Source organism: Mixophyes fleayi, chromosome 3 (assembly GCF_038048845.1).
Source record: "Mixophyes fleayi isolate aMixFle1 chromosome 3, aMixFle1.hap1, whole genome shotgun sequence".
In the NCBI taxonomy this organism is placed as follows: Eukaryota; Metazoa; Chordata; class Amphibia; order Anura; family Limnodynastidae; genus Mixophyes; species Mixophyes fleayi.
The window spans coordinates 9598560-9619936 of record NC_134404.1 but is presented as its reverse complement, the minus strand read 5'-3'; the positions used below and the strand labels follow the sequence as shown (position 1 = coordinate 9619936).

At 45.8% G+C, this 21377-nt stretch overlaps 1 protein-coding gene across 1 annotated transcript in view; it reads left to right on the top strand.

The window, feature by feature from the left end:
• LOC142142587 (DNA (cytosine-5)-methyltransferase 3A-like) overlaps positions 1 to 14607 on the top strand; it is a 40819-nt gene extending 26212 nt beyond the window's left edge. The window contains exons 9-17 of the mRNA XM_075200466.1: positions 454 to 637; positions 1512 to 1596; positions 5160 to 5305; positions 10602 to 10692; positions 10852 to 11000; positions 12078 to 12163; positions 12517 to 12586; positions 13462 to 13580; positions 14013 to 14607. Coding sequence (XP_075056567.1) covers positions 454 to 637; positions 1512 to 1596; positions 5160 to 5305; positions 10602 to 10692; positions 10852 to 11000; positions 12078 to 12163; positions 12517 to 12586; positions 13462 to 13580; positions 14013 to 14154 — 1072 coding nt within the window. The 3' untranslated portion in view covers positions 14155 to 14607. The remainder of the gene's footprint in view (positions 1 to 453; positions 638 to 1511; positions 1597 to 5159; positions 5306 to 10601; positions 10693 to 10851; positions 11001 to 12077; positions 12164 to 12516; positions 12587 to 13461; positions 13581 to 14012) is intronic.
• Positions 14608 to 21377: the final 6770 nt, after the last annotated feature.

Below are 21377 nucleotides of genomic sequence, written 5' to 3'. Positions count from 1 at the left end.
GCAATGGCATCCCCCAGGGCGGGAAACAGGGCACTCACCACCCAGCCTTGCAGCAGAGAGGATGACAGGCGGTGTCTGCGACTCCTGTCCCCTCCAGATACAGTACAACAGTAGTGACACCAGTCATTACGCAGTCCATCCCACACCGTGCAACGCAAGTAAGAAACCATCGCTCCTGGTATACGGCACTCCTGGTATACGGCGCTCCTGGTATACGGCGCTCCTGGTGTACGGCGCTTCTGGTATACTGCACTGTTTGTACACCTGGGCACCTGCCATTGTACCAGGAGACCACATTACACTATACTGCCAAGTTTAAGTTCCAGGGTTACCACAGAGGATGTATCGCACTGTAATATAACAGCCATTTGTCTGTTCAACATAAGAGTATTCCTATGTGGCATGTATGTTGCATGTATAACCCTTTCCCTTCCAATCTGTGTCCCGTGTCAGATGTTTCTGTGTTGAATGTGTGGACCTGCTGGTGGGATCAGGGGCCGCTCAGACCGCCATACAGGAAGACCCCTGGAAATGCTTCATGTGTGAACGCAGTGGGGTCCATGGTTTGCTACAGAGACGGGAAGACTGGACGACCCACCTGCAGTCTCTGTTATCCAACAACCATGACCTCGAATATGTAAGTGACCCAGGAATCAGATGTCCTGTCACACATAAGGTACATAGCAAATGACCACACATACAGTATGTACCTTACCGCCGGCCGTATTTTAATAGAGGCAGCACATGGAGTCTCATATATAGCGTGTTACTGTTCTTAACCAGCTTCTGATGGCCACCAGTAATGGTAATATACGTGGTGTGACGTGATACTCAGCAGCATGCAGCGTTTATGACCTATGAGGGTGGTTAGATGGGATTTACAATGAGGGGTCCAGTGTTGTGATGTAGAGCTTTTCTCGGCCCTCTCTCCACCTGACGTGGTTCCCACATCTCCTGTCTCTATATCTCCCCTCAACAATGTTATCATGGAACGTTCCTCCCCGGTGTCTCCCTCCCGATGGACTGATCCACGAGGAGACGCATGGTAATTCCATCACTCGCTCCCCTCATGTATGCCCCCTGTGGTGTGCCTCATGCCTCATGGCAGAAATGTCCCCACTCAGGTGCCGTAGTGACCAGCACAGCCCTGGGCATAACCATAGCGGCTTATACCACTGCTTGGGGTCTGAGAACTTGGATAGTAAGGATAATAGAAATGTATATAGCTCAGGTACCTGTGTCAGACTGGATGTAATTACTGGTGGTGTTATAGGATGGAGATACTGAGAATAACTGTGTATATAGCTCAGGTACCTGTGTCACGTGTGTCAGTTGTACTATGTGTCCCGTGTGTCAGTTGTACTATGTGACACAGGACGATCTAGTTTATCCCTTGATGGGAGCTCTGTAAGGGAATCATTATAATATATCTATTGGTTTGTGGACGTTTGACCTAATCCCTCTGGGGTAACTGACCCTGTGTGTCTCATCCCGATCTCATTACTTCTCAGGATCCACCAGCACTTTGCACACCAATCCCACCTGAGAGGAGGAAGCCAATCCGAGTCCTGTCCCTGTTTGACGGCATTGCGACAGGTGAGCTGACACTCTGTTCACTGAAACATTAATTATGTTCTCCAACCAGATGGTGCTTGAATAACCAGAACTATCCTGTCTCCTTCATGGTGACTATTTTGCTAGAAGTAATACAGACCCTCTTAGGGTATATGCTGTATACCAGGATACTCTCACAACAAATGAGACTATCAAGCAACGTCTCTGGGAATGCCATATTATTCAAAGTACCTGGTACTCCGTTATCCAGTACATTAAGGGGCTTGTGTACCCTTTTACGCAAGTCTTGTGTGTAAAATATGTATATCCCTATTGTGGTGGTAGTCACTGGTGCGACGAAGAGATTTCCGACAGTTGTAACTGTGTCTAAAGAAGGCCGATTGCTCTGATTTAGACAAGTAGGAAATAGCGACTTACTGAAAGTGACACCGAGAAATTTCGGCAACCCAGCTATCATGTCGGCACACAGATTATCGTCACTTCAAATAGCGACAGTTACATTGCTAATATTAAGGGGGCAATGCGAGGACACGTCAGCTCTGTAATGTTAAACCTTTCGTAAAAAACATTATAGAGTCGCTATTTCCTACTTGTCTAAATTAGAACAATCGGCCTTCTTCAGATACAGTTACTCATGTCGGAAATCTGTGCTCTGCTATCGCGTGCCCCACCCCCCTATTGCGCATACGGACTGAAATGCGTCAGCGTAACTCCTTATGTAGACTTAGACACATCATACAGGTACTAGTCTCTGGGCTTAGTGAGGTGGGACGAGGGAGCGAAGGGGCGATTCATCATAGGCCAAGTATAGTAAAGCCACGTTCGTGTACTCGCTGCCTACGTAGAGGCTGATATACCCAGACACACGCCTGCCAGGAGGTATATTTATTGCATGTGTCGTTCCCTGGTGCAACATGTTCAGCTGAAAGCACAAGAGCTTTTTCCGTACTCCTGGTGCGCTGGTTGTGGAGTAATAAAATAAAATATAAATAATAATGTTTTTTTGCTGGTTAACTACTGGTCCCAGCAAGCCCTGTCATGCCTAAAGCGTTAGGGTACTATCCAGCATTAGGCAGTTTTAGAACTACCAGCAGTATCATGCCATGCCATCCAGGGTCTGCTGGGAGCTGTAGTTCACCTGTACAATTACACTGTAAAATAAACTCACATACACCGTGACATGTTCCTTTATATAAATAACCTTTCCCCCAACACATTCCCCTTCCTAACCCCTTACTGCTCACTTAGATCCATTGTGGCCTCTTCTTTCTTCCAGCAGGCTTGCAATCCAAAGGGTTTAAAAAACAAACATGGAGAGTGAGAGGACTGCCCCTTACAGGATCCAATCATTGAGTGGCTTCACTCTGATTGGTCAGAACATGGGAAAGAAGCTCTGATTGGATAGACGTATATTGGATATATTTTCCAGCAGTTTCTATGTATATTCCTGTCACTCATCATCATCATCATAATTTATTTATATAGCGCCAACATATTCCGTAGCGCTTTACAATTGGGGACAAACATAGTAAACTAATAAACAAACTGGGTAAAACAGACAAAGAGGTGAAAAGGCCGCTGCTTGCAAGCTTACAATCTATTGGACAATGGGAGTTTGACACATGAGGTGTCTGAAGAGGTGGGTTTTCAGAGAACGCTTGTAAGCTTGTAGACTAGAGGAGAGTCTTATTGTGCGAGGGAGAGAATTCCATAGAGTGGGTGCAGCCCGGAAAAAGTCCTGTAATCGGGAATGGGAGGATGTAATGAGTGTGCATGAGAGACGCAGATCTTGTGCAGAACGGAGTTGCCGAGTTGGGAGATATTTTGAGACAAGAGAGGAGATGTATGTTGGTGCAGCTTTGTTGATGGCCTTGTAGGTTAGTAAAAGTATTTTATATTGGACTCGGTAGAAAACAGGCAACCAGTATAGAGACATACAGAGTGATTCAGGAATAACGATTTGCAAGGAAAGTCAGTCTTGCCGCAGCATGCAAAATAGATTGCAGGGGTTTGAGTCTGTTTTTGGGAAGACCAGTAAGGAGGGAATTGCAATAGTCAATGCGGGAGATGATAAGTGCATGAATTAGGGTTTTTGAAGTGTCTTGTGTGAGATATGTGCGAATTCTGGAAATGTTCTTTAGATGTATGTAACATGATTTAGATATAGAGTCAATGTGGGGAACAAAGGATAGGTGTGAGTCAAGGATTACACCTAGGCAGCGAGCTTGTGGGGTGGGATTTATGGTCATGTTATCAACAGAGATAGAAATGTCAGGTATGCTCTTGTTGGCGGGTGGGAATATTATTAACTCTGTTTTAGAAAGATTAAGTTTGAGTTGGCGAGAAGACATCCAAGATGAAATGGCAGAAAGACAGTCAGTTACACGGGACAACACAGATGTCGAGATATCAGGAGAGGATAGATAGATTTGTGTATCATCCGCATAGAGATGATACTGAAATCCAAAGGAACGTATTAGCTTTCCCAGAGAAGCGGTGTAGATAGAGAACAGCAGAGGACCTAGCACTGAGCCTTGTGGTACTCCAACTGATAAAGGAAGCGGAGCAGAGGTGGCCCCAGAGAAATTAACAGTGAAAGAGCGATTAGAACGGTAGGATGAGAACCAGGACAGAACAGTGTCTTGAAGCCCTAGGGATTGCAGCATTTGTATGAGAAGAGAGTGGTCAACGGTGTCAAATGCAGCCGAGAGATGCAGGAGAATTAGGAGAGAGTAATGGCGTTTAGTTTTAGCAGTGATCAGATCATTAACAACCTTGGTCAGCGCAGTCTCTGTGGAGTGTTGAGAACGAAATCCAGACTGAAGAGGATCCAATAGGTTGTTTGCAGAAAGGAAGCGTGTGAGGCGAGTGTAGGCAAGTCTGTCTAGGAACTTGGAGGGGCACGGGATCTGAGAGATGGGACGGTAATTTGAGAGAGAGCTTGGGTCGGAATCTTGTTTTTTTAGAATAGGAGTAATCACTGCATGCTTGTATAATGACGGAAAGATGCCAGTAGAGAGCGAGATATTACAGATTTTAGTTAGAGGTGAGATGAGCTACCAATTTGCGAGGGAATAGGATCAAGAGGACAGGAGGTAGAGTAGGAGGATAAGAAGAGAGTAGAAATCTCCTCTTCATTTGTGGGGTCAAATGAAGAGAGAGTGTCAGAGGGTAGTGGGAAGGAATTGAGCCAATTGCTTGTCGAGGAAGAGGATACCAATTCTAGTCTGATCTTATCAATCTTGCCCTTGAAAGAAGCAAGATCCTGAGCACTGATAGTAGACAGAGGGTTTGAGGTGGGAGGATTGAGAAGAGCTATAAATGTATTAAAACAGCGTTTGGGGTTAGAAGCCTGAGCATAGATAAGAGATTGGAAGTATGTTTGTTTTGCAGTGTCCAGCAGTGTTACAGCAGTCATACTGCTGCCCTCTTAGAGGCTTTTACTGCTCCCCTACCCAGACCCCATCTACCCCCAGTATGTTATATAAAGATATAACTGCACCCTATTGGTAACATCACATGGTCATCACTATTACCAATCCCATAATGTCTAATAATGTCTCTATATTCTGTGTCATGGAAAGGTTTATTGGTGCTAAAGAGACTGGGCATCAAGGTGGAGCGATACGTGGCCTCGGAGGTGTGTGAGGACGCCATGACAGTGGGCACAGTCCGCCATCCTGGAGAGATCGAGTATGTGGGCGACGTACAGTTTATCACCCGCAGACAGGTGAGTTTGTATAGGGGCCCATTATCCCATATTTTTATTTTCTGGTCTGTTGATCACAGAATGCCTCAAGGTGGACCCTGAGTGACCTATTAATGGATCCTTCCGTCATATCCACAATATACATCAGCGCACACTCAGGTGAGTGCATACACTGAGGCTGCTGTCTCAGGCAACAACATGTAAGGACGTTACAGCAGTAAAAGGCTATTGTACATGCTGTAACATGGCTAGAAGAGGGGACTATTTTATTGAATATTTTATTACTGTGGGGCCTATTTATTAAGCCATAAAACAGCTTTTTCCGCATATTATTATTATTATTATTATAATTTATTTGTTAGGCGCCACAAGGTATCCGCAGCGCCGCACACAGTACTAACAGTAGACTATACAGGGTGAAACCATACAGAACAATGAACAAAAAGTACCAATACTTCAGAAACTCCGGCTAGTCATATGCAGTAAAGACGGAGCGGAAGAACAGGTATGGAGACAGGAGGGGAGGGGGCCCTGCTCATATGAGCTTACATCCTAAGGGAGGGTAAACAGACCAGGCACAAGAGGAGCCAGTTGAGGCAAGAGGAGAGAAGGGAGGACGAGCTAAAGGGAGGAGATGGGGGTTAAGTAGATGGTTGGTAGGCTTTGAGGAAGAGGTGAGTTTTGAGTGCACGTTTGAAGGAGCACAGAGTAGGAGAGAGGCGGATGGAAGGAGGGAGGTCGTTCCAGAGAAGGGGGGCTGCACGGGAAAAGTCTTGGATTTTGGAGTGGGAAGAGGTGATAAGGGTGGAGGAGAGGCGGCGGCCGTTGGCCGAGCGCAGGGAGCGGGCAGGAGTGTGAATGGAGAGGAGGTTAGAGATATAAGGGGCAGTAGTGTTGGAGAGAGCCTTGTAAGTGGTGGTGAGGAGTTTGAAAAGGATTCTGTAGGGGAAGGGGAGCCAGTGTAAGGCAAGGCAGAGAGGGGAGGCAGAGGAGAAGCAGCGTGAGAGGAAGATGAGTCTTGCGGCCGCATTGAGTATAGAGCGGAGGGGGGAGAGACGAGAGTGGGGGAGGCCAGTGAGGAGGAGGTTACAATAATCAAGGCGGGAGATGAGTGCGTGGATGATAGTTTTGGTGGCATCCTGAGAGAGAAAAGGACGGATGCGGGCGATGTTGCGTAGCGACAGGCTTGGGCAAGGGAATGAATTTGGCGGGCAAAAGAGAGAGATGAGTCGAGGATGACACCTAGGCAGCGAATTTGGGTGACAGAGGAGATGGTGGTGTTGTTGATGACAATAGAGAGGTCATCGTGGGATGGGTGTCTGGGCGGAGGAAAGACAATGAGTTCAGTTTTAGAGATATTGATTTTGAGAAAGCGCTCGGACATCCAGGAGGAGATGGCGGAGAGGCAGTCGGATACCCGAGCGAGGAGGGTGGAGGAAAGATCAGGAGAGGAGATATAGAGTTGAATGTCGTCAGCAAAAAGGTGATACTGAAGACCAAAGGAGGAGATGAGAGCACCAAGGGAGGAAGTGTAGAGCGAAAAGAGTAGAGGGCCAAGAACAGAGCCCTGTGGGACTCCTACGGGGAGAGGGTAGGGGGAGGAGGAAGAACCAGACGTGGATACAGAGAAGGAGCGATTAGCGAGGTATGAGGCGAACCAGGCATGGACAGAACCAGAGAGGCAGAGAGAGAGAAGATTTTGCAGCAGGAGGGGGTGGTCCACGGTGTCAAAGGCTGCAGAAAGGTCAAGGAGGATGAGAACGGAGAAGTGACCCTTGGATTTGGCTGATAGGAGATCATTAGTAACCTTGGCCAGGGCAGTTTCGGTAGAATGGAGGGGGCGGTAGCCAGATTGGAGAGGGTCAAGGAGGGAATTGTCCACGAGGTGCCTGGTTAGGCGGCTGCAGACAATCCGCTCAAGTAATTTGGAGGCATATGGGAGAAGAGAGATAGGGTGATAATTAGCAAGAGAGGTGTGGTCAATATTGGGTTTTTTGAGGATAGGAGAGATAAGAGCGTGTTTAAAAGAGGAGAGTACTACACCAAAGGAGAGTGATCAGTTAAAAAGGTGTGCTAGGTAAGAGCAGACCGTTGGAGAGAGAGAGCGAAGGAGGTGGGAGGGGATGGGATCGAGAGGGCAGGTAGAGGGTAGTGAGGAAAGAATAAGGGAGCGAACCGGTAGGGCTGAAGGGAGCTCCTTCAGCCCTACCAGTTGTAGGGCTGAAGGAGCACCAGAGTTGGTTGATGGGGGAGGTGAAGTGATGAGGGTGGCGGGAGAAGTGGCGAAGTCAGAAGCGGAGAGGGAAGGCGGGACAGAGGGGGATGGGGGGGAGAGGAGGGAGCTGAAGGTGGCAAAGAGGCAGCGAGGATTGGAGGACTGAGAAGAAATGAGGGACTTAAAGAAGGATTGTTTAGCGAGGGAGAGGGCAGAGGAGAAAGAAGAGAGTATGAATTTAAAGTGGAGGAAGTCAGCCAGGGAGCGAGATTTCCTCCAGAGGCGTTCAGCAGTGCGAGAGCATCTTTGGAGGAAGCGGGTGAGTTTTGAGTGCTAGGGTTGGGGAATAATGCGGCGTCGACGGATAGAAGAGGCCGGGGCAACAGCGTCCAGGGCAGTGGTGAGGGAGTGATTGTAGAGAGAGGAGGCCTCGTCGGGACAGGCCAGGGAGGGAAGGGGTGAAAGGAGAGTTTTGAGAGAGTTTCGCATAGATTAGGTATTTAAATTAACACTCCTATCTAACAAATGTATTATGCTGTGTATCGCATTAAACCGCAGTCCTCATACTTTTCAATGCGGGCTGCAGTCTGGGCCAATTTAACAAGCTCCCAAAATCTTAGCTGTTCAGAGCTTAACCTCATTATCTAACGCCATCTGAAGGTGGGGTCCATTGTTCTACCCTATGTGCAGAGTATCGCAGAAGAGGAATCTTCAGATACCGCTCTGTAGCCGTCCTGTTGTCCCCTCTGTTAAGTAAACGTAAATGGTGCTGCCCATGCTTGACCTAAGGTCGCGAATGCACAGTAAAGACTTCGGGTCAGAACCCAGAGTTGTAAGGGATGGAGTCATTGGCGGGACAAACTCCTATCGGAAGAGCTGTCTTGTGATGAATCTTTAATAAATGGCAGCAAAATATCAACCGTTATCATTGCAATAAGGGATGATACTTAACGGGAAGGGGTGTGTGTGGCGTTAGTAAATAGCCCCTGACATTGCTGCGATTAGTGGTAATAGAAAACCAGCTCTATCGCCACCTTTTAGTAATTAGAGCCAATAGTGCTAATCATCCCAGTCATATCAAACCTAGAAGACGGTACGGTACATAAGCTCTGTTGCTATTCTTGGGAGAGCTGGGTCGTTACATTTTTAGATCAGTCAATGGGTTTGCGCTCAGAGTCAGAGAAAACTCGAGGATCCCAAAACCTGGAAATTGTTGTTCTTGAAGGGCGGACTCTGGTCATGAAGAGGTTAAAGTGATCATGTTTGTCTGTTATATCGAGCGCTATGCAACTGTTTATATGTAGGGACTGAGGACAGATGACGGTACATACTGGATCCGGGGGGAGAATGTGACATTGCAGAATTAAAGAGTGGTGTGAGGAAACGGGGTGTGACGAAACGGGGTGTGACGAAACGGGGTGCTACTGGACTGAAGACCTTTTATTCATCACCCGTTTCTCACGGTTTAATGTACTTTTTAATCCTTGCCAACTATATATATATATATTTATATATACACCAGAGCATCTGTGTATTATGTGTATTATTATTTCATGGTATTGGGTACATTTTGTCATTGTTATTACCTGCAATATTGTATGTATTAGAAATATAAATAATATTGCCTTATCATGTGAAAATAACAGGACAGCAGAAGTAATTTTGCTTGTGTTAGCCAAGGTAATTGCCGTTTGTGTCAAATGTCCATTGTTATGTGGTGTGGCTTAGATTTGGTTTGTAATCAGAACAATGTCTGAGTGACTTTTAACATAGCTAGCTGGCAGCCCAAGTTAATTAGCCAGGTCAACAGATAATCTGACAGGTAATTAGGTTAGAACTTCTAGATAATATGCAATGTGCCTCCACAGTAATATACTGGCTGAAATAGCATTGGGACATTTATCAATATAAATGTTATTGTAACAAAATGTATCACAGACTCAGATTGTGTAAAGCTGAAGATACAATGTGTCAAATGTCTTATTGTTTCATGCAAGCGTGAAGTGTCATTCCCTGATGTAATATTGTAACCTTCATCATCATCATCATCACCATTTATTTATATAGCGCCACTGATTCCGTAGCGCTGTACAGAGAACTCACTCACATCTGTCCCTGCCCCATTGGAGCTTACAGTCTAAATTCCCTAATATCGACACACACTCACACACAGACTCATACAGACAGACAGAGAGGGAGACAGACAGGTAGAGACTAAGGTCAATTTTGATAGCAGCCAATTAACCTACTAGTATGTTTTTGGAGTGTGGGAGGAAACCGGAGCACCCGGAGGAAACCCACGCAAACACAGGGAGAACATACAAACTCCACACAGATAAGGCCATGTTTAAATAGCTAATTCAGTCAAGCCATTTGATTGTATAATCAAGGTAACAGACAGTATGTCTAGCAGTTAAATAATATACGTGTCCACTGATAGACTCTGAAAGGGGGAGGATTGAGACATTTGACCCTACTACCTGTGTATACAGCCAGGAATATAAGGAGTGCAGAATGCCAAGAGAGCGATTCTAGCTTGGAGGATCCTGGGGTACAAGACATCAGTGAGAAGGACTCTGGGCCTGGCATCCTAGTGCCACTGGAGGAAACCCTACCAGGACAGGGTCTGTGTGAGCCAGTGTCCTAGACTGGGGGACACAGGACTGTCTAACTAAACGACCGTGGTAATACTGCCGGAGGATAAGACTCTGAAAGAGACTGAGATTATTATTTTGGAGTGGTGATTGCTAGAGGATACAAGCTACCATTTACCCTGTATCTTGTGAACGTCTTGTGGTGTTGTGCTGTCGTAATAAAGCTGTATTTTGCATATACTCTAGTCTACCCGAGTGAGTTGAATCCCACAGAGGGTAGCCGCCACCCCAGCAAAGGGGGTATCCTCACGGGGGTTGGGGGTTACTGTCACCACTATAGGGGTGTGGCCTCCATCGTGCTGAGGAGCAGAAAGGAGACCTGTTCTGGGTATTCGCCAATTGGACAGCTACGTAGTGAAGCCCCAGCAGATTATTAACGTAGCTCCACTCACAGATTCACTCTCTACTTACTGATTCTACCATTACAAGGTTCCTCTTCTTCCCCCAGATCCAGGAATGGGGACCTTTTGATCTGCTGATCGGTGGAAGTCCATGTAACGACCTCTGTGTAGTAAACCCGTACAGGAAGGGTATATACGGTATGTAGAACATGGTAATGTAATTCTCCTGTTCTACACAGTACATGTAGACCTTTGACTATAGTTCACTGTGAGTTCAGAGTCCCAGAGAAGTGTGGAAATGAACCTCTTGACTCTGTCTCGGAACATAAAATTCTGTCCCGTTTCTTTCTCCCGCAGAGGGCACCGGACGCCTCTTCTTTGATTTCTCCCGTCTGCTTCATAAAGTCAGGCCTAAGCCGGGTGAAGACCGCCCGTTCTTCTGGCTGTTTGAGAATGTGGTGGCCATGGAGAAAATGTTCCAGAGGACCATAACCCAACACCTGGAGGTGAGGGGCAACCACTGGGTGGATGGGACATGGGTTATCTCCATTATTCCAGGGGCAGAGAGGACCACGGTCTCAGAGTAACATCGGGAAATGTCTCTTATATTAGATCTTCCTCCATAAACCCACCAGTCAAGACGTAACCCAACACTAATTAAGTACAAAGTCATCTTCATTCTTTATAACATGACAGAGTAACGACAGATAACGATGGAAGCGATAGACCTAAAGAATGACCTGGGTGGGTCAGCATCTTCCTCATAGTGCCAATACGATATCATCCCCTCGGTATCACAGGCATACTGTGCCGCGGGGGAGGGGGGTTATATATATGGGCTATATGTCATATTGAGACATCTACAATATTACAATACTTCTGGTAGTCAGGATGGCTGAGAGGTCTAAGGCAATGTGTTCAGGTCATAGTCTCCTCTCAAGGCCTGGGTTCAAATCCCACTTCTGACAACTCATTTGGGGCAGCATGGTGGCTAAGTGGTTAGCACTTCTGCCTCACTGCACTGGGGTCATGAGTTCAATACCCGACCATGGCCTTCTCTGTGGGGAGTTTGCGTGTGTTTCCTCCAGGTGCTCTGGTTTCCTCCCACACTTCAAAAACATACTGTTAGGTTAATTGGCTGCTATTAAATTGACCCTAGTCTGTCTGTGTGTCTGTCTCTGTTTGTGTGTGTGTTAGAGAATTTAGATTGTAAGCTCCAATGGGGCAGGGACTGATGTGAGTGAGTTCTGTGTACAGAGCAGATTAGTGGCGCTATATAAATAGCTGATGATGAGTTACTCTCTTATATTTCTATAGAAGGGCAGTGTCTCTCTTTTACCTCTCTTGATGAATACATTGAATATAGATCATTCTCCTTTTTCATTAATTATACCGACAGATGGTAACAATTTTGAGAGGGAAGTTGTTATATTACTGACATCATTCATTCCCTGATGTAACAATGTACCACATCCATTACTGCTATTCCTACACAATATTTGTTGTATCAGTATTACTAACTATTAACATTCATACTACAAGCACATGAAACAACGATTACTTGGTCTCTGTGTCCTTTTCAGACAAACCCAGTGAAGATTGATGCCAGCGTGGTATCTGCGGCACACAGAGCCCGCTACTTTTGGGGTAACCTCCCCGGCATGACCAGGTCAGTGAGTCTGGTAGCGGCTGTGTATCACTGTGGTGTGTGAGCCTCCATTGTATCCCTCCACCCCCAGGTGTCGGTGTGTGACCTAGTCTGTCATAGGCAGGTTTTCACCTATACGTAGCCTATCAGAACATGAGAATACACAATGGTTCAGCCAATAACAGTCCTGATAGTAGGTCAGTTGTATTTTCTTGTAAATCTGATGGTACAATCATATATACAACCTGATGGATAAAGCAGTCCAGTGTGTTCTTTAGTACAGTGTTTCTGAACCTCCACTCACAGTGAGAGCCCAGATCAGTACAGGGAGCTCCTATGTTATAATCCTCCATTATATTATCCTGTCTCTCCAGGCCTCTGGTTTCTACCGTAAATGACAAGCTGGACCTTCAGGACTGCTTAGAGCCCGGCCGGATAGCGAAGGTGAGGAGTGAGTGGAGCGTACGACAAGACATAACGTAGTTTCCTATCTCTCCATCTTGTTTCCATATATAATGTTATATAGTACTGTGATATAATTTACAGGTAATCAGGTAATCCTGCTTTCACACCATAATTAGTGACACCCAGGAACCCAGCTCTCCTCTGCCCCCTTGTGGTGAACTCCTGCACAGACCCATTGCTGTTATGCTGTAATAAAGGCAGAGAGTTCAGTGGGGTTCAGGAATAACGTCACAGAGTTAAACAATGGGACGTGGGGCTCGCTCACTCTGCATTGTGTGGTCGGAGGGTGTCTGCTGTATGTCAGGTGACTGTTACACATAAAATAGGGACTGCTTTCTGGGACCTCTCCTGAAAGTAGATGATATATAAAGTATAAATCACTATAGAGGAGTAAATGGATCATACTCACATGGGCACCAATGACCAGATTCTAGAAAAGTGAGGAGGGCAGAGGCCATGTGGTTCTCCAGCCATTGTGGTACTGTATGATAGGGTGTGCTGGGACTTGTAGTGCCACTGCAGCTACTGCCCACAAACTGTTCAAACCTGATAGCTTCCGATCCTCCTTGTTGTTCTGTTTGCTATATGCTGCCCTGTCCCTGCTTTATTAACCCCTTCTGCCCTGTCCCTGCTTTATTAACTATGTTACCCCCCTGTACTGCCCTCCCCAGGTGTCAGCCTCTTCTGCTTCCCCCCCCCCCCTCAGTCTTATCTTTTCTGCTCTCAGCCCCCACTGTTTGTTAACCCCTTACTGCTTGGAACAGTTTTGGTACCACAAAAACAAACCCAACAAACGTGCTCCACCACCAGGACACTTTTACCAGTATAACCTAAGAATCTCTTATTTCCTCCAGTTCCATAAAGTCTCCACCATAACGACCAAGCGCAGTTCCCTGTGGCAGGGAAAAGAACGGAACCTTCCAGTGACCATGAACGGGAAGGAGGACGTCCTGTGGAGCACGGAGATGGAGAGGTAACGGTACACTTTGTCCTACAGCGCTTGGGGCAGCGGCATCAGGCTGCATGGCCATGAAGGTCTGGCACCATATTGTCAAAAACAAGGAGTTTAAATAAGTTGGAGAATAAGGGGGAGTAGAACGCAATTAGCCAATGCAAGGAGAGAGAAGATTATAAAAGAAGGGAGTGCGGCCGCCATCGGTAGACGGGGGACCGCTGTCACCGCAGAGGAGCCCGACGGGGAGGTCTACCTTGTGTACCGGGCCCCAGTAAGTAAGACAGAGGGTCCAGCGGATGACGGTTTGTATTATGTGAATATTTCCTCTTCTGATGCCTCCCAGGGACTGTGCTGTGACTTACGTGTATTACAGTCACTGAGCACCGCTGAATGTAACATACGTGTTATATACAGTAACTGAGTGTCACCCGTCTGTGTTCCTCATTGCAGGGTCTTCGGGTTCCCTCCGCATTACACAGACATCTCCAAAATGAGCCGGGTCTCCCGCCAAAAGCTCCTGGGTCAGTCCTGGAGTGTCCCGGTGATCCGGCACCTCTTCGCACCCCTGAAGGAATATTTTGCCAGTGTTTGATACCCCCGTCTGACCTCCACTGGGGACCATTATTAAACTAGAGAACTCTCTGGGAGAGGACAAGAGATTGGTAGAACATATCCCACATCCTGTACTGTTACCTAGTATGTGTAGTTCTATCTATACATCGTGTCTGTCCTCTTATTTTATTTTCCTGATTTATATAATTGTTGATTTTAGAAACAGGGAACAAGTTTTCTGTGTATTCAACATAAGAATGTTGTGTTCTGTTTAGTGTAACTAGTGTATATTATAAAACAAAGGTGAGCGAATGACAACTGTGGCCCTGCGTGGCATCTCCGTGGCCCTAGGCCACTTGTACACCTCCTATGATGAGTATTATTAGAGCTCAGCCCTCCAGCAACACACGTACTTCACCCATCTCCGCATCATGTTTTCATCTTACTCATAAATACTTTTTTTACAGCTATTTATCCTTTCTTACTCTCTGTTCTGTGTGTATTCCATGACTAGTGGTTCTGTCACTTGTGCAAATAAACAGATTCTTATTTTGTGTTTTAACAGTTTGGTTTTCTTTGGCCTGACAAGTTCCCTGTGTAATACAAGGCCGTGATAAAGATAGAAATGTAGCTCAGGAGTTTATACAAAACTAAATAGAAGAGAAATAGCAGTGATAAATGAACAAGAGCTGAGTGGCACCGAATGTAACAATCACATGAGAGATAAATAATGTCCCGTAAACTGAAGATATTAAACTATTAGTGAAATGCAGAACAACGGGCGTCACCGAGACTGGAGATAAGAGATTGCCTCCTATTCGGTAGGAGGACGGCTGCCGCCTCTGGTGACCTGGGGTTTCTCTGGTGTTTCATCAGTGAGGAAGAGTAAAGATGAAAATCTAACTATAGTTGTACTCAGCACACACAGATAAGTGAATGGCCTTATATCAGTTGTATAAACAGGTTACCCAGGAAACGCGCAGAGCTCGTTATCTGTGGAATCCAAGTAGGAAGACAGAGGGGCGTAGTATGGGAAGTGCCAAGATTGGGCCTCACAACCATATTATTTCCGTAATTATTATTTGGGGGTTTATGAGGGGTAGTATATAGATTTAGGAGGATATGCAAGCAGCTTTAATTGGACTAAGGAAGGGGGAGGGGAAAGGGGCCAGCCAAATGAATACAGGTGTTAGTGGAGGGAGGGGTCGGAAGAGAAGCGGTGACAATAGGGGTTAGATGCATTAGGGACAGCCAGTAGGATGTCAGTAAATAGGTGGGAGAGGCTGGGAGGAGTAAGGAGGGGTATTGGGGCATAAAGGAGAGGAGGGGAAGAGGGGGGTAGTATAACCTGTGATTGAAGCTACCTGCCCATAAACATTACCTTAAGATATATAACAAACAATAGAATGTAAACAAGAAAACTCTCTGGGGGAGGACAAGAGAATGGTAGAACATATCCCACATCCTGTACTGTTACATCCTATGTGTAGTTCTATATATACATCGTGTCTGTTCTCTTATTGCCAATCAAGCGTTTTAAAGTGCAAGGTACAAAACACACACCTCACTATATAAATGGAAACCGCTAATCTGATATGAGATAAAACACTGATGATGGGCCAGGCGTTGTAGGTCTGAATATAGGCAGTGAGATGGATAATCTGTGCTCCCACTAAGGGATAAGGGGGAGGGGGTTCCAACCCTCTTTGTGTTGAAAATAAAGTGTAGCTTCCCAGGGTGCAGGGTATATGTAAAGAGTATACAGGAGAACAGAGATAACGTTTGTTCTACAGAGTACAAATAACACAACAAAAACATGCATTGACATACTGTAATAACGTGTTATCATTCTCAGGTTACGCACGGCGCACGGTCAGCAAACAGCAGCAGCATTTTTGTCAACAAGTAAAGAGTTATATCCAGCACCGAGCACAAGCTGGAGTGGTCTCATTAGTGGGGGCCAAGAAGGAGGTCATATCAGGGGGGTCGATGGGTGAGCATGGAGGACCAAACCGTGCAAGATTGTCTGAGTCATCGGATTCGAGTGGTAGCGATAGCTCAGATTCCGAGTCAGAACAATGGATTTTCAACAGTTTTCCACCTCTCTCCAACACCTTCTCTCCCCAATTTCTACATTCTCCTGCCCTGATCGGGCAGTACCCCCATTTTCATCAAACCCTAGCAACTGCCCTGGATCAAGTGGCTCCATCGACACTACATACTTCGCATAGAATTCGTTGCCAACCGTGGCACACTACAGTAACACGAACTCTACAAAAACTTTCTCGTGAAGCAGAACGTCACTGGCGTAAATCTTGTGCCTCTAATGATTTCATCACATATACTGATATCTACCACTCCTACAGAAATGCTCTGGACACTGCAAAACAAACCTACTTCCAATCTCTCATCTATGCTCAGGCTTCTAACCCCAAACGCCTCATTAACACATTTAACTCTCTTCTGAATCCTCCTGCCCCAAATCCTCCAACTAACATCAGTGCACAGGATCTTGCTTCCTATTTCAAGGACAAAATAGATAAGATCAGGCTTGAAATGGTATTATCTCCCTTGACAGGCAATCGGCTCAATTCCTTTGTAGCACCCTCTGACACTCTCTCTTCATTTGATCCCACAAATGAAGAGAAAGTTTCTACTCTCTTCTCATCTTCCTACTCTACCTCCAGTCCTCTTGATCTCATTCCCTCACAAATTGGTAGGTCCCTGTCTCCTGTGCTCATTCCCCCTCTAACTAAAATCTGTAATCTATCTCTTTCTACTGGTATTTTTCCATCTATATTCAAGCATGCAGTGATTACTCCCATTTTAAAAAAACAGAATTCTGACCCTAACTCTCTCATAAATTACCGCCCCATCTCCCAGCTCCCATGACCCTCCAAACTTCTCGAGAGAATTGCCTACACTCGCCTCACACACTTTCTTACAGCAAACAACCTATTGGATCCTCTTCAGGCAGGCTTTCGCTCTCAACACTCCACAGAGACTGTGCTGACCAAGGTTGTCAATGATTTGATCAGAGCAAAAAATAACCATTACTCTCTTCTAATTCTCCTGGATCTCTCTGCTGCATTTGACACTGTTGACCACTCTCTCCTCATACAAAGGCTACAATCCCTAGGTCTTGAAGGCACTGTCCTATCCTGGTTCTCATCCTACCTATCTAATCACTCTTTCAGTGTTAATTTCTCTGGATCCACCTCTGCTCCGCTTCCTTTATCAGTTGGAGACCACAAGTCTCAGTCCTAGGTCCTCTGCTGTTCTCTATCTACACCACTTCTCTTGGAAAACTAATAAGCTCCTTTGGATTTCAGTATCATCTCTATGCGGATGATACACAAACTTATCTATCCTCTCCAGATCTTTCACCATCTGTGTTGTCTCGCGTTACTGACTGTCTTTCTGCCATTTCATCTTGGATGTCTTCTCGCCAACTCAAACTCAATCTTTCAAAAACTGAATTAATAATATTCCCACCCAAAAACAGAAGCTTCCTGCCTGACATTTCTATTTCTGTTGATAACATGACCATAAATCCCACCCTGCAAGCTCGTTGCCTAGGTGTAATCCTTGATTTACAACTGTCATTTATTCCCCACACCAACTCTATATCTAAATCATGTTACATACACCTAAAGAACATTTCCAGAATACGCACATATCTGACACAAGACACTGCAAAAACATTAATTCATGCACTCATCATCTCCCGCATCGACTATTGCAATTCCCTCCTTACTGGTCTTCCTAAAGTCAGACTTGAACCCCTACAATATATTTTGCATGCAGCGGCTAGATTGATTTTCCTTACTAACCGTTATTCCTCTGCTGAGCCACTCTGTCAGTCTCTACATTGACTGCCTGTATATCAACGAATCCAATATAAAATTCTTCTACTAACATACAAGGCCATCAACAAAATTGCAACGACATACATCTCCTCACTTATCTCAAAATATCTCCCTACTCGACACCTCCGTTCTGCACAAGATCTATGTCTCTCTTCCACTCTCATCACATCCTCCCATTCTCAGTTACAGGATTTTTTCCGGGCTGCATCCAATTTGTGGAATTCCCTCCCACGCATAATAAGACTTTGCTCTAGTCCTCAAACCTTCAAGCGGTCACTGAAAACCCACTTCTTCAGACAAGGTTATGATATTCCTCAACCACCATCTTAATTTCCCTAGATTACCCTATTACCATCCTCTACACTGCTAACACAATACAACAACCCTCTGACCAACACTGCCACACACAGCCCACTCAGTACTTTTACCTTTGCGTTCTAGCTGGTCCATTGTGCAATATGATGTAGCACATGCCCTTGTGTTTCTAACTCTCATTGTCCTATAGATTGTAAGCTTTCGAGCAGGGTTCTCTTACCTCTCTGTCTGTATGTATTACCCAGTATTGTCTTATCAGTGTTTGTTCCCAATTGTAAAGCGCTACGGAATTTGCTGGTGCTATATAAATAAATGATGATGATGAATTATAAGGTGAGGGCAGGGAATAGAGCTTCAGACGGAGATAAAGTAGAAGAAAAGGCCAGAGGTTTGAGTGATAGATACATGTGCGGACACATTAATAAATAGGCGGGTTCACTAAACGGTTAGGAAGAGTGTAGAAGAAGTAGACTTATATGGACTTATTTGCTATAACAGAGCAGGCCAGGAAGGAGGCAGATAGAGCAGAGAGCCAGGGTAGCAGCAGAAGAGGCGACAAGTCTTACTCTAAAAGTCTGACGGGAGTGTTCGCGTTTGGGGCGTTATTTACAGACTAGGCCTGGAGAGCACATTAATTTCCTGAAATACATGAATATAATACACAATGTGTTTCCAACCAGTGAGTGCAAGGTTTGAGGGAATACGATGAGGAGTTCAGAGATAAGGAAGACGGGTGCAGAGCCTTGAGCGTGGGTTGTAAAGATGTTGAAACGTGGTTGAGAGTTTTGAATCCAATACTAGAAGAGGACGGAGGGGGGGGGGGGATACATCGGGCAATGGGGACCTAACTCAGATGGGGGATACGGAGGACAAAGGAGATTCAGTGCACAACTGCAGTCAAACGGTGATTGCTTTGGGTTTAACAATGCTCAATGTAACAGAGGGGGGCTTGTAGGTTCAGGCACCGATGCACGCAGTGCGGAGGGGGGCACCCTATTAAGGAGTGTAGGAGATGCATGGACTCACCCCCTCCACGAGTGTGCTCACAGCTGTCCTCGCCCCTCCTCGAGTGTACTCACAGCTGTCCTCGAGTGTACTCACAGCTGTCCCCGCCCCTCCTCGAGTGTACTGACAGCTTTACTCACAGCTGTCCTCGCCCCTCCTCGAGTGTACTCACAGCTGTCCTCGCCCCTCCTCGAGTGTACTCACAGCTGTCCTCGCCCCTCCTCGAGTGTACTCACAGCTGTCCTCGCCCCTCCTCGAGTGTACTCACAGCTGTCCTCGAGTGTACTCACAGCTGTCCTCGCCCCTCCTCGAGTGTACTCACAGCTGTACTCACAGCTGTCCTCGCCCCTCCTCGAGTGTACTCACAGCTGTACTCACAGCTGTCCTTGCCCCTCGAGTGTACTCACAGAAAGACTGCCCAAAGTTAAATACTGTCTGTTTCTTCATGTAGCACACACATACTTAATAGCTTTATTTTTACACTGAAATGTAAAGTTGATCTAGGACATGTCCTACCCCAACTATAAATCTGTCCCCACATTTTAAATTTACCTCCCCCTCCAATGCAACATGGTTTTTCCCAGGTGCAAATTTACTTCCTTTTTTGTGCTTTCCTTTCCTTAATGAATTAGTCCCTCTGTGAGGAGCGCGGGGACGTCCTCGCTGACCTCTGGGATGCACAGATGAGAGTGAAGGAATTAGATTGTAAGCTCTTCTCTGTAGGTTGTAGGTACGAGTGTTGTGCAGAAATAGGTAGAGCAGGAACTTTACAAATAGTGAGTGATGTCTATTGGTAAGTAGTAGCTCTTTAAAGATCTGTTACACACAACACTGGACCTGGAGGGTCAGGGAGAATTCATCAAGCATTAAAAAAGTTAACAGCAATGTTTTCTGCACAGAAAATGCAGCAATCTAGCACAGTTGTATCGGTGTCTCCAGTGTGACCGTCACCCGCCCCAAACCTCACTACACCCCCTCACTGCAATGTCGTAATCTCAGAACTACTTGTGGGGTTTTTATTCATTTTTATTGTGATGCTTCTCCTTCCGCTCACAAATGATTTTTAAAAGCACGAGAAATAACTTTCTCGCACCAACAGTAGCCCTTGAAACATGAAAAACATGAATTAAACACTTTTTTTTTTTTTTTACTGCAAATCTTTAAACATACAAATTAAACGTTAAGCTTCCTCCGTTGGAGAATATTTTCATTTAACCAGTCACTGTAAAGGATTTAAATAATTCTCCCTTTCATATTTTGATTTCCCACTAATTCTTTACATTTCTCTTTTTTCATTTAAAAAGTAATTAATGACATGAAGATTGGAGGAAGCTTACAATCTAGAGGGGAGGGGGAGATAGGGCGAGTAGGAGCAGAAGAGGGAGGGCGAGGTGTAGTACGGTTGAAAGATGATCGTGAGGGAAAGCGTTAGACACATAGGGCCTGAGTTTGAGCGTATCATCCGCAAAATCACCCTGCTCGTGCCCAGAACCGGCAGATATGCCCGGTAACAGCCCTTTTCTGTGCTCTAATGCACGGGAAGGCCACTTACTACCCTCCACGTGAAAGGGGGGTCCTGGGTGGGGAAGGGGCAGAATCCGCTGGCTCAGCAGGCGCTGATGAGTATATAACGAAATTAACAGGCCACAGATCAAAACACAGGCGTTATATTCTTAGCGCGGGGTTCCCTCAGAGTACGTGCTAATGAATCAGGCCCATAGGGTTGAGTCATAAAAAAAATAAAAAAGAGGAGTAACTTTGCACCCGGGCAAAACCATGTTGCATGGGAGGGGGAGGTGAATGTACAATGTGGGGACAGATTTGCACCCCTTGCATTGTAACATGGTTTGTCCAAGATCAAATTTACTCCATTTTTGCTCTACTCTCCTTAATGACTCAGAACTCACCCAGAAGGTGCAGCATTGGGGGGAGTCCCCCAGAGACCCAGCATGGGGATACAGTGCCAGAGGAAATCCAGGGTCCTGTGATGGGAACAAGGCTGAAGGATTTAAAGATGAAATGATAAAATAATGAAGGAGGTAGGACTTTGATGTGATCTTTTCACCCAAGTCAC